The sequence below is a fragment of the Suncus etruscus genome, chromosome X (assembly GCF_024139225.1).
Source record: "Suncus etruscus isolate mSunEtr1 chromosome X, mSunEtr1.pri.cur, whole genome shotgun sequence".
Classification (NCBI taxonomy): domain Eukaryota; kingdom Metazoa; phylum Chordata; class Mammalia; order Eulipotyphla; family Soricidae; genus Suncus; species Suncus etruscus.
This window is the reverse complement of record NC_064868.1, coordinates 66,044,971-66,059,907: the sequence shown is the minus strand read 5'-3', so window position 1 is coordinate 66,059,907 and position 14,937 is coordinate 66,044,971. Positions and strand designations below refer to the sequence as shown.

The 14,937-nt window shown below is 39.8% G+C and overlaps 1 protein-coding gene across 1 annotated transcript in view; it reads right to left on the bottom strand.

The window, feature by feature from the left end:
- Window positions 1–642: 642 nt before the first annotated feature.
- Window positions 643–14,937, bottom strand: part of ATP7A (ATPase copper transporting alpha) — a 136,126-nt gene continuing 121,831 nt past the window's right edge. Inside the window, exons 18-23 of the mRNA XM_049767402.1 lie at window positions 11,466–11,612; window positions 7,657–7,799; window positions 5,218–5,421; window positions 4,238–4,355; window positions 1,743–1,845; window positions 643–1,199 (exon numbers count right to left, since the gene is read on the bottom strand). Coding sequence (XP_049623359.1) covers window positions 923–1,199; window positions 1,743–1,845; window positions 4,238–4,355; window positions 5,218–5,421; window positions 7,657–7,799; window positions 11,466–11,612 — 992 coding nt within the window. The 3' untranslated portion in view covers window positions 643–922. The remainder of the gene's footprint in view (window positions 1,200–1,742; window positions 1,846–4,237; window positions 4,356–5,217; window positions 5,422–7,656; window positions 7,800–11,465; window positions 11,613–14,937) is intronic.

Genomic DNA, 14,937 nt, shown 5'->3' with positions numbered 1-14,937 from the left:
CCAAATGTTCAAATATTTAATGATAGTGTTTATGTCCTTTTTTGTTTGCTTGTTTTTTGAACCACACCCGGTGATGCTCAGGAGTTACTCCTGGCTATCAGCTCAGAAATCACTCCTGGCTTGGGGGACTATATGGGATACCGGGGGGTTGAACCACAGTCTGTCCTAGGTTAGCACGTACAAGGCAAGTGCCCTACCATTTGTGCCACCGCTCTGGCCCCATCCTATTTCTTTCTGGCCAAACCTCCTCACCCCTCTGAACACCCTCTGAAAAATTTAGCAGAAGTTTATCAATATTCAACTGTAAGGCCTATTGTAAACTTCATTAATCTACTTTAACTGTTATGAGTGGAAAAAATACTAGAAATTCATTTTAAATAAGACTAAGTGTTAAGAGTCGTTTGCTGAGAGTTTGTTGAGGTTTGGTTATTCCACAGTTCCCAGAAAAGAAAGGAATTTGCATCGCCCTATCCAGCAAGAACAGGAGAAGCAGTTCCAATCATAGAGATCCGTGGTAAATAATCCACACAGCTATGAGGGTAAAAAGAGGCAAGAAATTCGAACACGAGCCGTTTACCATCCAGCCAGTGGCTCCAAAGCCAGAGTTAGCAAACCTGCTGCAAAAGGCCCCCTCTTCTAACACTTGCCTCTATTTATTCAGATGCACACAGAACCCCTCCCCATAAGAGGGAGGAGGGGGAAAACAGGCATAGAGAACAGCTACAAAAGAGAAATATTCTCTATACTTCACAACTAAGTTCAGAGCTGATGTCCCAAAAATATAGTTTACTAGTAGCAAGTGAACCTCAAATACAATTCTGAATTCATAAGCATGAAATAAAACAAAATCCTGCCACAATATTTTGAAAATCCACAATGTGATATCATAAAATCTGTGTCAGTGCGTATCAACACCAGTTGGTTACAATGCAGTGTCATCATCTTCCTTGAAGTCTCCAACCAAGAGAGAGTGCTTGTCAGGCTCACTGGTACCGACACTGTTTAAGGACCGCTTATCAGACAGTAGTGAATTTATGGATGCTCTGCTGTAATTAACAATCCGGTCCAGCAAATGCAGTTTAGGAGAATTTCTTGAGATGTCATCTATTCCAACATGTACACTGATTTCTGAAAGACTTTTCTGTCCCATCTGGTTCCGTGTATGCAGCTCATAATTTTCATAAGGTGGCTTCCTATACCTGGATACATACAAAGATAGACAAGTTTGAAATGACTAAATATGAACTAGATGCTTGTTATAACCAAAAAAGAAAATAATAATTTTCTTATATGAAGTAAACAGCCTTGGGCTGGCTGGAGCTATTGTACAGCAGGGAGGGCGCTTGCTTTGTATGCAGCCAACCAGGGTTGACCACTGGCATCTCATATGGTCCCCCAAGAACCACTAGGAGTAATTCTTGAGTGCAGAGCCAGGAATAACTCCCAACCATCTCTGAGTGTGGCCCCAAAACCAAATAATGAGAAATACACAGCCTCTGCTAGTAAAGTAGCTTTAATGAAATTATGTGGAGTCACATATTTATAAATCTTACTACTCAAGACCCAACATAATAGATTTTACCCAATCCAGATCTTGTGATAACTATAGTGGCAATTGAATTGCTACCATTTATTATTAACAATAATTCCAGTCTACCATTGATTATTTCAAAAATGAAATCCAGGAATACTGACTATGAGTGATCAAAGAAATACAAATGTGAGCAGGCCATCATACTTACAGTTTAAGGAGGAGAGAAGAAAGCACTACTGAAACAGATGAAGCAGCCATAGCAGCGGATCCCATCCAAGGTTGCAAGACCAAACCAATGGGCATAAAAACTCCTAAGAAGGAAGTTTGGCTTAGATTAATTTAGCAATCCTACAGATCCCCAATGTGTTCCTTAGATGTGTACAAATCAGCTCCTTGTTTGATACTTATTCTGCAATTTATGCTCCTGGAGGTTGAGATTCATATCAAGACAAATTTCACCGAGTTTTGACTTGAATATTCTTGCAAGTGTACCTGCACACGTGTTTGAGAATTTCCCACAGGTATTTCTAGAGGTGAAACTACTGGGATGTAACATGCACATTTTAAACTTTAGGTAGATACTCTTCAGTTGCTATCCAAAGTGATTATATTACTTTAAAATTCAACTAATTCCTAGGCAGGAGCGGTGGTGCAGCATTAGGGTGTTTGCCTTACATGTGACTGACCTAGGACGGACCGTGGTTCGATCCCCCCATGTCCCATATGGTCCCCAAGCCAGGAACAATTTCTGAGCACAGAGCCAGGAGTAACCCCTGAGCGTCACCAATGTGGCCAAAAAAAAAAACAAAAAAAATCCACTAATACCATTTAAAATTCATTAATTACATTGTGTATGAAATTTCATGTTCTACAAATTCATCCACACTTGGGGATGAAAGTCATTATCTGTATTTTTCTTTACAGTGACCATATATTACTTATATAAATATTTTGCTTTTTTTAAAACTTATTGATTGATTGGTTGGTTTTTGGGCCAACCCAGCAGTGCTCAGAGGTTACTCCTGGCTCTGCACTCAGAAATCACTCCTGGAAGGCTCAGGAGACCATATGGGATGCCGGGAATTGAACCAGGTCCCTCCCGGGTCGGCTGCACTCAAGGCAAACACCCTACCGCTGTACTATCTCTCTGCCCCTACTTAAGTAATTTTTCTAAAAATGCTTGTTCTATAAACCTCTATGGGTTCTTCATTACTTTTTCTCCTTTCAAGCATTTGTATGTCCTTATTGATAAACAGCTTATTTGTTCTTATATCATTTCATATCTTTCTTTGGTTCTCAAAATACAGAAAACAAGAAATGACAACTATTTCTCATATACCAATCAAACCTTCAAAAAAGGAAATCATCAAAGATTATTAAAGAATTGTAAATTTACTTTTTCCTTAGTCATAGTCCTTAATTCAAACTTGTTCTTTCATTCCCTCATATGGCCTCCAAATTTAAAAATTACCTATTGGCTACAATAGAATGTTAAGTAAAGGACAGAAGTTACAATGTGTAACAAGACAAAAACTGACAGGGTAAATAAGATCGAAGGAAATACACTAAAATACTAACAGTAGCTATAGTTTGGTAGTGAAAATAAGCTTAGTGGGGGAAGGGAACTTGGATTGGTTCTAGTACTCTCGTGGTGAGCATGGAGTAGATATGCTGACAAATATAAAATGAAAACATTGGCACTATTTTAAAAAATTAATATGTTTTTGGGAGCAGAGTGATGTTACAGGAGGGAGAGCCACCTTGCACGTGGGTAACCCAGGTCTGATCCCTGGTATTCCATATGTCCCCTAAGCACTGCCAGGAATAACTCTGGAGTCGAGAGCCAGGAGTAACTCCCGAGTACCAGTGGATGTGGCCCGCTAAAAATTAATACATTAAAGTTATTTTTAAAAATAAACATTTTCTTGAGCTGAAGCGGTGGCGCAGTGGTAGGGCATTTGCCTTGCACGTGTCTGACCTATGACAGACCTTGGTTTGATCCCCTGGTGTCCCATATGGTCCCTCTAAGCCAGGAGTGATTTCAGAGCACAAGGCGAGAAGTAAACCCTGAGCATCACCAGGTATGGCCAAAAAAAAAAAAAAAACCCAAAACAAAAATAAAAATGAAAACAAAAACAAAACATTTTCTTGAGGCTGGAGTAATATCACAGTAGGTAGGCCATTTGCCTTGCATGTAGCCGATCTGGGTTCAGTTCCTGGAATCCCATATGGTCCCCCAAGCACTGCTAGGCATGATTCCTGAGTGCAGAGCAGGAATAAGCCCTGAGCATCGCTGGGTGTGATCCAAAAACTTTTTTAAAAATAAATCAACAAAATAAACATTTTCTACAACAACAAAAATTAAATGAGTAAACATGTGCATGAGGAAGAGATAAAATAATGTGGCAAAACGTATTAGTAAATTTAGGTGAAAAATAAGTTTCATTAAATTATTGATTCTTAGGTCTAAAAACTTTCAAAATATAAAATTGAAGGGAGAAATAAAACTTTCAGAACATAATATAATTTTAAACTATAATGAGCACTGCAGAAATTTAAATTATTGATTTCGGCATTATTTTTATCACATAAATAGGGTACAAACAAAAACTGAGTTCAAAATTTGTAAGAAAATGAAACAACCAGTGTGATGTGTAATAGCTCCAGAAAAACAAAAAGCAATCCAATTTAATAGTCACATACCAGCAGCGATAGGAATTCCAACCAGATTATAAATTAGAGCAAAGACAAAATTTATCCGAATCCTCTTGACCGTCTTCCTTGATAAATCGATACTTGCCACTACATTTAGAAGATCATTCTGAAAACAAAAATATTTGTTACCAATGAGAACATTAGCTCAACTAGTAACTTCTGCATTTGATAGTGTATGATGAGTACTTTAAAGTAATCTGGGACTTCATCTATAATGAAAATTTTGGTTCAGCCATAGCCAATGTTTTTCAGGATTATTTTCTTTGTTCTGAAGACATTTTTTTTTTGGTTTTTTGAGCCACACCCAGCGTTGCTCAGGGGTTACTCCTGGCTGTCTGCTCAGAAATAGCTCCTGGCAGGCACGGGGGACCATATGGGACACCGGGATTCAAACCAACCACCTTTGGTCCTGGATCGGCTGCTTGCAAGGCAAACGCCGCTGTGCTATCTCTCCGAGCCTTGAAGACATTTTTTTAAAGTTGGTTGCCTTTTGGATTTTTGGACCACACCTGGCACCTTGATTAAATTCGATTGAAAGAGATTTAGTATTTGTTGAAGTTTGTCCCCCCCTGTTTTGGGTGTCACATCCAGCTGTGCTTACAGGACTTACTACTACTTACTGGCTTTATGCTCAGGGATTACTAATGGTGACTGAACCACAGTCAGCTGCATGCAAGGCAAGCACCTTTACCCATCTTTTATCTCTCTGTTAAGATAATTTTATTCTAAGTATATTCCTAGTTTTGATTTTTCAATTTAAAAGTTAATTATTCTCATTTGCTTCATTGGATTGAGAAAGATAGGATGTTATTAGTAAGACTATCCATAGTCCCAGCTTTAATTCTCCCACTCTCAATGGGTAAGAACGTTTGAATTAGAAGGATAGAATCATACTTAGTATTACGTTACACTCGCCCTGAACATGTAGAGCAGTATCACACTCCTCAAAATTCAGGCCACAGACTTACTCTTATCAATACCACATCAGCTGCTTCAATGGCTACATCTGTGCCTGTGCCAATGGCAATTCCAACATTAGCCATCGCCAGAGCTGGGGAATCATTGATCCCATCCCCCACCATTGCTACTCGTTTTCCTTCTTCTTGAAGTTGCTTCACCTTAGCAACCTTGTGAGAAGGTAGAACTTCAGCAAACACCTTAGTAATGCCAACCTACATTAAGAAAAATCAATATAATTAATTTTATTTCAAGAAATTGCAGTAACTAAAAAATAACTCAGCAATACAAAGCAATTATTTTTGCCTACCAGATACATAAATTTATTTTATTTTTTGGTTTGAGGGTTAAACCCAGTGGTGCTCAGTTTATTTTTGGCTCTGAATTTAGGGATTACTCCAGGAGGGCTTAGGGGACCATATGGGTTGCAGGGGATCATCAAACCCGAGTTGCCATGTACAAGGCAAGCATCCTACCTGCTATAATCTTTCCTGCATCACATATTCAAATATCATTTTATTTATTTATTTATTTATTTATTTATTTATTTATTTTACTTTTGGGTCAAACCCAGCACTGCTCAGGTGTAACTCCCGGTAGGCTCGGGAGACCATATGGGATGCTGGGGATGGAACCCAGGCCTGTCCTGGGTTGGGGGCATGCAAGGCAAACGTCTTACCGTGGTGCTATCAGTCCAACCCCCAGATATTCAAATTTTAAAAAGCAGATAATGCCCATTGATGATACAGATATGGAGAAATGAACTCAGTAATTTATTCATTTATTATTGAATGCACTAATGAACTCACTAGTGGGTGGGTGTGTGAAGTGGTACTATTTCCTTGGAGTGCATTTGGCAGCATATATCAATGCACACACATTTTATTTTAGGAATTCTAGTTCTATCTATAATCTGAATAAACATACACAAAAAGTGTATGTATAAGAATACACATTATTGCTCAGTTTGTAATGCAAAATTTCAAAACTATGCAAATGTCCATTAATAAAAGGCATCTAAAATAAATGATGCTATATCATTATCATGGACTTCCATGTAGCAATGTAAATTTAATGAAATTAGGGGCCGGAGAGATAGCATGGAGGTAAGGCGTTTGCCTTTCATGCAGAAGGTCATCAGTTCGAATCTGGCTTCCCATATGGTTCCCCGTGCCTGCCAGGAGCAATTTCTGAGCATGGAGCCAAGAGTTTCCCCTGAGCACTGCCAGGTGTGACCCAAAAACCACAAAAAAAGCAAATGTAAGGAAATTATATGTTCTGATATGGCCAAATGCTTTAGGTATAGTTATATAAAAAAGCACACTTCAGGGGAACAGAGGCATAGCACAGCCGGTAGAGCACTTGCCTTGCATGTGGCTGACCTGGTTTGATCCCCAACATCCCATATGGTTCCCCAAATCTGCCAGAAGTTAGTACTGAATGAAGAGCCAGGCCCCAGAGCACTTTCAGGTATGGACCAAAAACAAACAAAAAAGAAATACTGCTGAACAAACTGTACAAAAATTCAATTTATGTTGAAAATGAGGAATGATACATTATATATTCTATGAAAAATATATGTTGAAGTAGAACTGGACAATGTTTGAAAAAAGGCAACAAATATTTTACTTTATATCCTGCATTTTTCATATAAAACCTACCATACTTGTGTTATTCCAAAGTAGAAAAGATCAATTATATGAGAAGTTATGGAGATCAGGCAAATCAGAAAAATAAAATGACAAAATGCTGATTTAGAAAAATGATCCAGGGCCCGGAGAGATAGCATGAAGGTAAGGTGTTGGCCTTTCATGCAGGAGGTCATTGGTTCAAATCCCGGGGTCCCATATGGTCCCCCGTGCCTAACAGGAGCAATTTCTGAGCCTGGAGCCAGGAATAACCCCTGAGCACTGCCAGGTTTGACCCCCCCCCCAAAAAAAAAAAAAAGAAAGAAAGAAAAATGGTCCAGGGCCGGGAGAGAGAGCACAGTGGCGTTTGCCTCGCAAGCAGCCGATCCAGGACCAAAGGTGGTTGGTTCGAATCCCGGTGTCCCATATGGTCCCCCGTGCCTACCAGGAGCTATTTCTGAGCAGACAGCCAGGAGTAACCCCTGAGCACTGCCAGGTGTGGCCCAAAAACCAAAAACCAAAAAAAAAAAAAAAAAGAATCACTTCAAAGGAAGCATCAACACAAACAGACATATGAAGTCACTTAAGCAACTAAGCATATACCTCTTTATTATTACCCTAGTATGCAAATTCTAAAATCTCTCTGGCATAGTAGACCAACACTTCTTTAAAGAACTAGATAGCAACAGAAACCATATCACTCAGTGATAATTAAAATAATAGGTAATATGAAATTGTTAGCATCTGATAACAAAAAAGATGTATACAAAAAATCTGAAGTTTCCAGATACCCCTTCCCCAATGACTAAGGAAGCCAATTACCTGAGAAGCAATAGATCTAGCTGTTTTACTATTGTCTCCAGTCATCAAAACAACTTCTAAGCCCATTGATTTCAGAATATGAACAGCCAATTCTGCTTCAGGCTTCACTGTATCAGCAATAGCTATTAAGCCACAGAGTTCATCTAATATAGGAAGTACAAAATAGAAGAGAGTTTACAATATGAATAAGGTAGAATAATTTTCTGATATAAAATTTAAGAATGAAATTAATTTTGTTAAGTAGACCAGTTTTAGAGTATGGCTGAATTCCAAATATCTCCAAGCATACACAGACACAAACCCTATCACCAACCTCCCTATTTGGCTAAGACAATTTCAAACTGAAGTAGGGGTTAATAATAGGGTAGTAATGAAAAACAAAAAGATAGACCCTACTGTATACCACAAGATACATATTATTTCCTCTTAGAGATTAAAACATTGGCTAGTATAAAGGTGAGAAACAAAAACGAATACATTTTTATATTTAAGATGGAGTATATGAAGACTAAAGCATGTTTTTTTGTGGTGGGGGCACACCCAGAGATGCTCAGGAGTTACTCCTAGCTCTGCACTCAGAAATCACTCCTGGCAGGCTCAAGGACTATATGGGATGCTGGAAATCTAACCCAGGTCTGTGCTGGAGTGGTCACATGCAAGGCAAATGCCCTACCACTGTGCTATCTCTCTGGCCCAAGGCACAGTTTTATACCGGAGGGGAAATCATTGCAAGTAGTTTTAGAAAAAAAGTAAACGAGTATGCTCAAAGGAATAGTACCATGGATAAAGCACTTCCTTGCACACCAGTAACTCCATATGGTCTCCCAAGTCCTCCAAGATTGAGCCCTGAATGTCAAATCAGTAGTAAGACCTGAGCACAGCTGAGTGTAGCCCAAAACCCCCTCAAAAAGTTAATGGTATTTTCTGTTTCTTCCCAAACCTACAAAGGCCATAAGATACTGCCTTCACACCTAGCAAGGAATATGAAATCTTGATTATCTCTGATAATCTCACAGCTAAAACTTTACCTGAAGAAATAATTTAATACATGAAAGCATCTAAAATCTCAAAAATATTCATTGTAACATTATTTGTAATAAATTATTAGTAATATCTTATGTTTTAAAAGGTGGCTAAGTAAAATACATTAATATATAAATTACATAGTATTAATCTTATATTCCAACACTGAAAAATACTAATGTAATAAAACAAAATAAAATACTGTATGAATTAATTTTAATATGATTGAAGTCATATAAAAAGTTCACACTTAAAAATAGTGTATACACCAAGCTGTGAAAAAATCATGGGTACATCAGCTGCACAGCTGAAAACAGCAATCTCAGGAGAGGACAGGCCATCTCCCCACCCTGCAGAAGCCACGCCAACAGCACCAGCTGTACCAGCTGCACCCACCACCCACAAACAGTGCTTTGCCTATGGCCCAGCTTCACAATTTAACCACTGATCTCTGCAGAGATGCCAAATTGAACAAAATTCCAGGTATGCCAGTATTAGGGCAGACATCTCAAGGACTTTTTGGAGTGAATACAGGCACTCTTACCCTCACCTTCTTGTACTTTCTAGAAGTGCTGGCAGCCAAACCCACAACCAACAATAGCTGCAACAAACATAACAGCCACAAATCATGGAATTCCTGGACTGTGCAGTCACATATGTGGCCACGCAGCAACTTTTAAACATTTTCAAGACTCTCGTCCCAGTAGGAACACATAAATTAGATGCCAATGTGGATTAAGAGCCTCTTAATGATCAGAAACAAAACAAATAACAGAAAATGAACTAGCAACAAATCACTTAGCAAACCTTCTGTCAATGACGTAATGACCTCATTGAGAGATACATCAATTCTCATGAATTTTCTTATTGCAGTACTTTTTAAAAATAATTTTATTACTGCTTACCTGTAAACAAGCAATATAAAATATATTATTTTGTGTCTGCCAAAGGAGTAGGTTTGGAATGGATATAAGGAATTGATATTAGGAATGGGTGAAATGGGTAGAAATCTGGGGACAATGTTGGAGGGAATTTTACATTGGTGGAATTGGTCTTAGAACAAATGTATTATGAACAACTAAGAAGATGCATGGTCTTTAAATAAACTAATTTATTAAAATGTATATACATACTAATATGATTGTTAAAAATATATTTGAGCAAAACCAGTAATGAAATAAATGCAATTAAAGCTGATATTGGCAGGCCAGAACAGTAGTTTAGTAGGTGCTTGCCTTGCATGTAGCAGGCACAAATTTGACTCCCTAGCACCATATATGGTCCTCTGAACCCACCAGGAGTGATTTCTGATCAAAGAGCCAAAAGTAAGGCCTGTGAACAGTCATTTGTAGCTCAAAAATTAAAACAAAACCCAGTAAACTGGTAATGGCTATAAAAGTGAGCATACCATGGCAAGGCAGAAGGTTAACAAAAGGAACACTAAGATAGTCATGGAGGGAAGAAGACACTTGGGTAGAGGGTGTGAGTTACAACATTATGTGCATGAAACCCTATCATAGCTACATAGTAAATAATGGTTCCTCGAATTTAAAAATAAACAAAACTAACATTGAGGAGTCAAAGGACAGCTCAATGAATTGAATACCTTACATATGGGAGGCCTATGTTTGGTCCCTGGTGCTCCATGGTCCCTTGAGCACTGTAGAAGTTACTCTTAAGCACTGAGCCAGGAGTAACTTTGAGCATTTCCATGTGTAGTCTAATTTCACCCCCTCTTAAAAATAAAATTGGGAATCAGAGAGATAGTTCAATTAGGCTGGAGTACATGCTGGGATTTTGTTTGTTTGTTTTGGGGCCACATCTAGAGGTGCTCAGGGGTTACTCCTGGCTCTGCACTCAGAAATCGCTCCTCGCAGGCTTGGAGGACCATATGGGATGCCAGGAATTGATCCGGGGTTGGTCCCAGGTTGGCCGCATGCAAGGCAAAGCCCTGTCACTGTGCTATCACTCCAGACCCAGAGAACATGCTTTATATGCAGGAAGCCTGGATTTAATCCCCAGCATTAAATGGTTCCTCAAGTACATAGGAGTGACATCTGAACACTGAATCAGAGTAGTCCTTGAACACCACTTGTTGTGGCAAAGCAAGCACCTTACCATTTGTAAATACTTCTCTACCCCCCTCCAAAATCAATCAAACTGATACTGGGTTAGTATGATGAGAGTATAGATATTATTTTACTTTGCTATTATTTTAATACCATAATATCTTTCGATTTTTAAAAATCTTGATTAACTTTTCTTATAAGTCCCATACTCCATAGGGTTGAGGGGTGAGCTACTATCAGCTTGGTTAGTGATGGTTCAGTATTGGGGCCAGTGTTGCTATTAAGGTACCACAGGGCAACAGCTGAAGCTACTTACATTGCCAGAGATAAAACTTAGCCCCTCATACATACTATGCATATATTCTTACCACTTGAGTTAACTCCCCGACCCTTGATTAGTTCTGTAAAAAACAAAACCATAAAAAAACAGACTAGTGAAGTAAATAACAAGACGAGATAAATGCAAGAAAATCTTTTTTGGTGTCAAGTATCAAACAAAAAGCCTCATACATGTGACACATGCAACTCCATAGCTGAACCATGTCCTTGACCCCAAAATTTTAAATTCATAATAATTATGATTTGCTAATACTTTTACTTTCCATTCAAAACCCTTTAAACAACTCTCATTGCTCAAAAGACTCAAAATACATACCAAACAATAATTAACATCACAACATTGAGATACACAGCACAATGATAAAAAGAAATCCTTACCATCAATAGCCACCAACACTGCTGTTCGACCTTTTCTCTCATGTTCAACCATGGAATCATCTACATCAGTATTAATGACAAGACCGTTTCTAATTATCCATTCCCGGTTACCAATAAGGACTTTGTAGTTTTGAGTATTAAGAGTATCTGAATAAAAAGTACAAAAATAAAATGTAGTGAGTGGCTTTAATCTTTGACAACAACCCAATGAGTTACATCCCTCCTGTCTAACTTTACTCAGTATTTCTGGTAGATCAGAGCCTTATAGTAGTGAATTCCAAATTTCAAAGAATATATATTTCAAGAATGTATATTTCAAAGAATATAAACTTTGTGCAACAGACCCCCATTCTTTACTTGCTCTAAAACATCTCTCTAAAAATGTAAAAATTCTAAAAATCTAAAATTCTCTCTGCTGTTTCATGAAAAATCACAATTTCTATTTCTATTGCTGAAAATAAGTATATTAAAATATATTCTCTGATCTCACCTGACTTTCTAGTTGCTACCTCATTTCTCTACTTCTATGTGTAGCAAAACTTCTCAACAGTGTTATCAGCAGTGTAAAGAAATCGTAAAGAATTCACTTCTGCCTGAGACCGAGCAGGATCAACTCTGGCTAAATGGGTTTTTCTCAAACCAAGTTTAATAAAACAGGCAGGATAGAGAAGCCAGGGTCCCTTTAGCAGAAATCACTAGTGAAGTCTTTTGAGAAATCCAGCCAGTGTCCAGGAGAAACAGTCCGAATAAATGCCGAAAGTAGCAGTCACTAACACACTCGAGCACCAGCCAACCAGCCAAGTAACTCAGTGTTTTTCAACCTTTTTTTATGCAAAGGCATACTTTTTCATGAAAAACAAAATCACGAGGCACACCACTAATAGAGAATGTTAAAAAAATTTTTAACTCTGTACCTATATTGACTACATAAAGTAATTTTCTTGAATAGGAGTTAAATATACACAAAAAATTATTTTATAGTTACTTTATTATGAAATAATAAAGTATTTTATAATTGCTCATATTTCTGTTCACTTACTCAGTGCGCAACCTGGTTCTGTTTGGCTGAACACAAAGCTGATATTCTGGCAGGAATTGAAGAAAGACACACACGTAGCTCTTCTTCGTCAACAGCTCTAAGTCTCTCTATCTTTAGTTTTTATAGTCCGTTAACATGCGCTTCGGCTCACAAATAGACCAATCATGCCGAAGCCGCATGTTAAGGATGGAATTGGAATTTTTCCCACGGCACACCAGACAATATCTAACGGCACACTAGTGTGCTGCGGCACAGTGGTTGAAAAGTGCTGAACTAACCAATCAACAATCATCAAACACATCCACAGAACTCCAGTTGGGAGTTCTTATCCCACATGAAATGCCGGGATCAGAACCACCATCAGTCCTGGAACCAATTCGTGCAAGGCAAATGCTCTATCACTGTGCTATCTCTCCAGCCCAATTTCTCCACTCTTAAAGGAACAGACCCTTTTTCAGAGAGTCATCCAGAACTAGTGACTTTTTTCACACTCATTCCTTACTATTCCATTAAGTTTTGTCTTTCCTACTCTCTTTTCTTTTTTTCTTTTTTCTTTTTTTTTTTAAACTTTTAATTGCTTAGGCCCGGCCCAGGAGAGCGCGACACCACCACATCGATCAGTTTTGGGGGCTAGGAGGAGCGACCTCGCAGGCCCCCTCCCCGGGCCTCCGGAGAGGCGGAGAAAAAAACCGTGAACCCCCCCTTAAGGGGGGGACGCTCCCCGAGGGGAGGCGGGCAGAGGACAAACAACCCACATCCCTCGGTGGGAGAGGTGAGGAGCCCGGTTCAGCCTCGAACCCGCCTCGCCACTCAGGGCCAGACCACTGGGCACCGGACAGAAGAACGCTCCCCCCCCACCCCCCCGGGAGCGAGAGCGCCTGACACGCAGTGGCGGGGACACGGAGCCCGCACAAAGACGGAGAAGGGGGGGAGGGCGGTGTGAAGCCGGTCGTTCATCCCGTCGTTCATCCCGTCTGCAAGCCTCAGTCACCGCGCCTGCAGCAGCGAACCGCGGCCCTCGCGCGTCTTTAAAGCGGAGGAGGCGACCGCGGCCGGGACGGTGTGTGCCCCCGGGTGCACGCAAGAGCCGGCGCCCAGGGCCCAGGCGGGCGGCTCAGGCGGCGGAAGCGCGGGGACAAGTCCTCAAGACAGGCCCGGCTCGCTCCCGGCACGCACCCGGGTAGAGGCAGCGACCATCCCGTTCCCTGCGGTGGAAAGCCACCGAGAGAGCGTGTCAGCACCTACTCTCTTTTCTTCCTTTCTTTCTGTTTTTGGGTTTTTGTCTTTCCTACTCCTTCCTTCCTTCCTTCTTTCTTTCCTTCCTTCCTTCCTTCCTTCCTTCCTTCCTTCCTTCCTTCCTTTTCCTTCCTTCCTTCCTTCCTTCCTTCCTTCCTTTTCCTTCCTTCCTTCCTCCCTCCCTTCCTACTCCTTCCTTCCTTCCTACTCCTCCCTCCCTCCCTCCCTCCCTCCCTCCCTCCCTCCCTTCCTTCCTTCCTTCCTTCCTTCCTTCCTTCCTTCCTTCCTTCCTTCCTTCCTTCCTTCCATCCTTCCTTCCATCCATCTATCCTTCCTTTTGGTTTTTGGGTAACACCCAGTGGTGCTCAGGGGTTACTCCGGGCTGTGTGTTCAGAACTCACTCCTGGTGGCTCAGGGAACCATCTAGGATGCCAGAGATCAAATCCAGATCTGTCCTAGGTTACCAGGTGCATGGCAAATGCCCTACTGCTATGCTAGCGCTTGGCCCTCTCCTACATTTTCAAAGCATTTTATACAGTATATCGATGAGAATTATATTAGTAAACCTAACAGAACTCTCCTCATCTTACCCAATCAACAGTACTTAACACGCTGATCACTCCCTCCTTCGTATTTTCTTCTTTGCTTGCTCAGCTTCTAGGACAGGGTTTCTAAATAGTTACCTCCTTACTTGTCACTTATATTCTTTTCTAATCCTTCTTCATCTCCCAAGTCTCTTCATTAGTTTTGTTTCAGGTCTCAATCGATTATCCCTTGCTCTCTACTTTATTTCTTAGTGATCATATGCAATCTTAAGGTATTAAATGGCTTCTATACGCATGGTTACTATCGAAATTTTCTGTGATGATGAAAATGCTCTGTATCTTTATCTTTTCTCTCAAGTATACTAGTCATTAACCATATGTATCAAGTGAGTTCTGAAACATGGCTAGGACTGGATTTTTAAGTTATATTAAATCTTAATAATGTAAATGTGAATATCACATGTAATTTGTGTCTACTATAGAACTTTATATAGCACAGATCTATAAGTCAATGATTCCAAATCTTTACTTCTGAGCCAGTTTGATTTCCAGATTTGGGCAGCCAATTGCCTATTTACTACATGTATTTCTATTTATATGGCATGTCCTCTTTAATAGGCACTTAAAGGATCAAAACCAAATAGCCAGATCA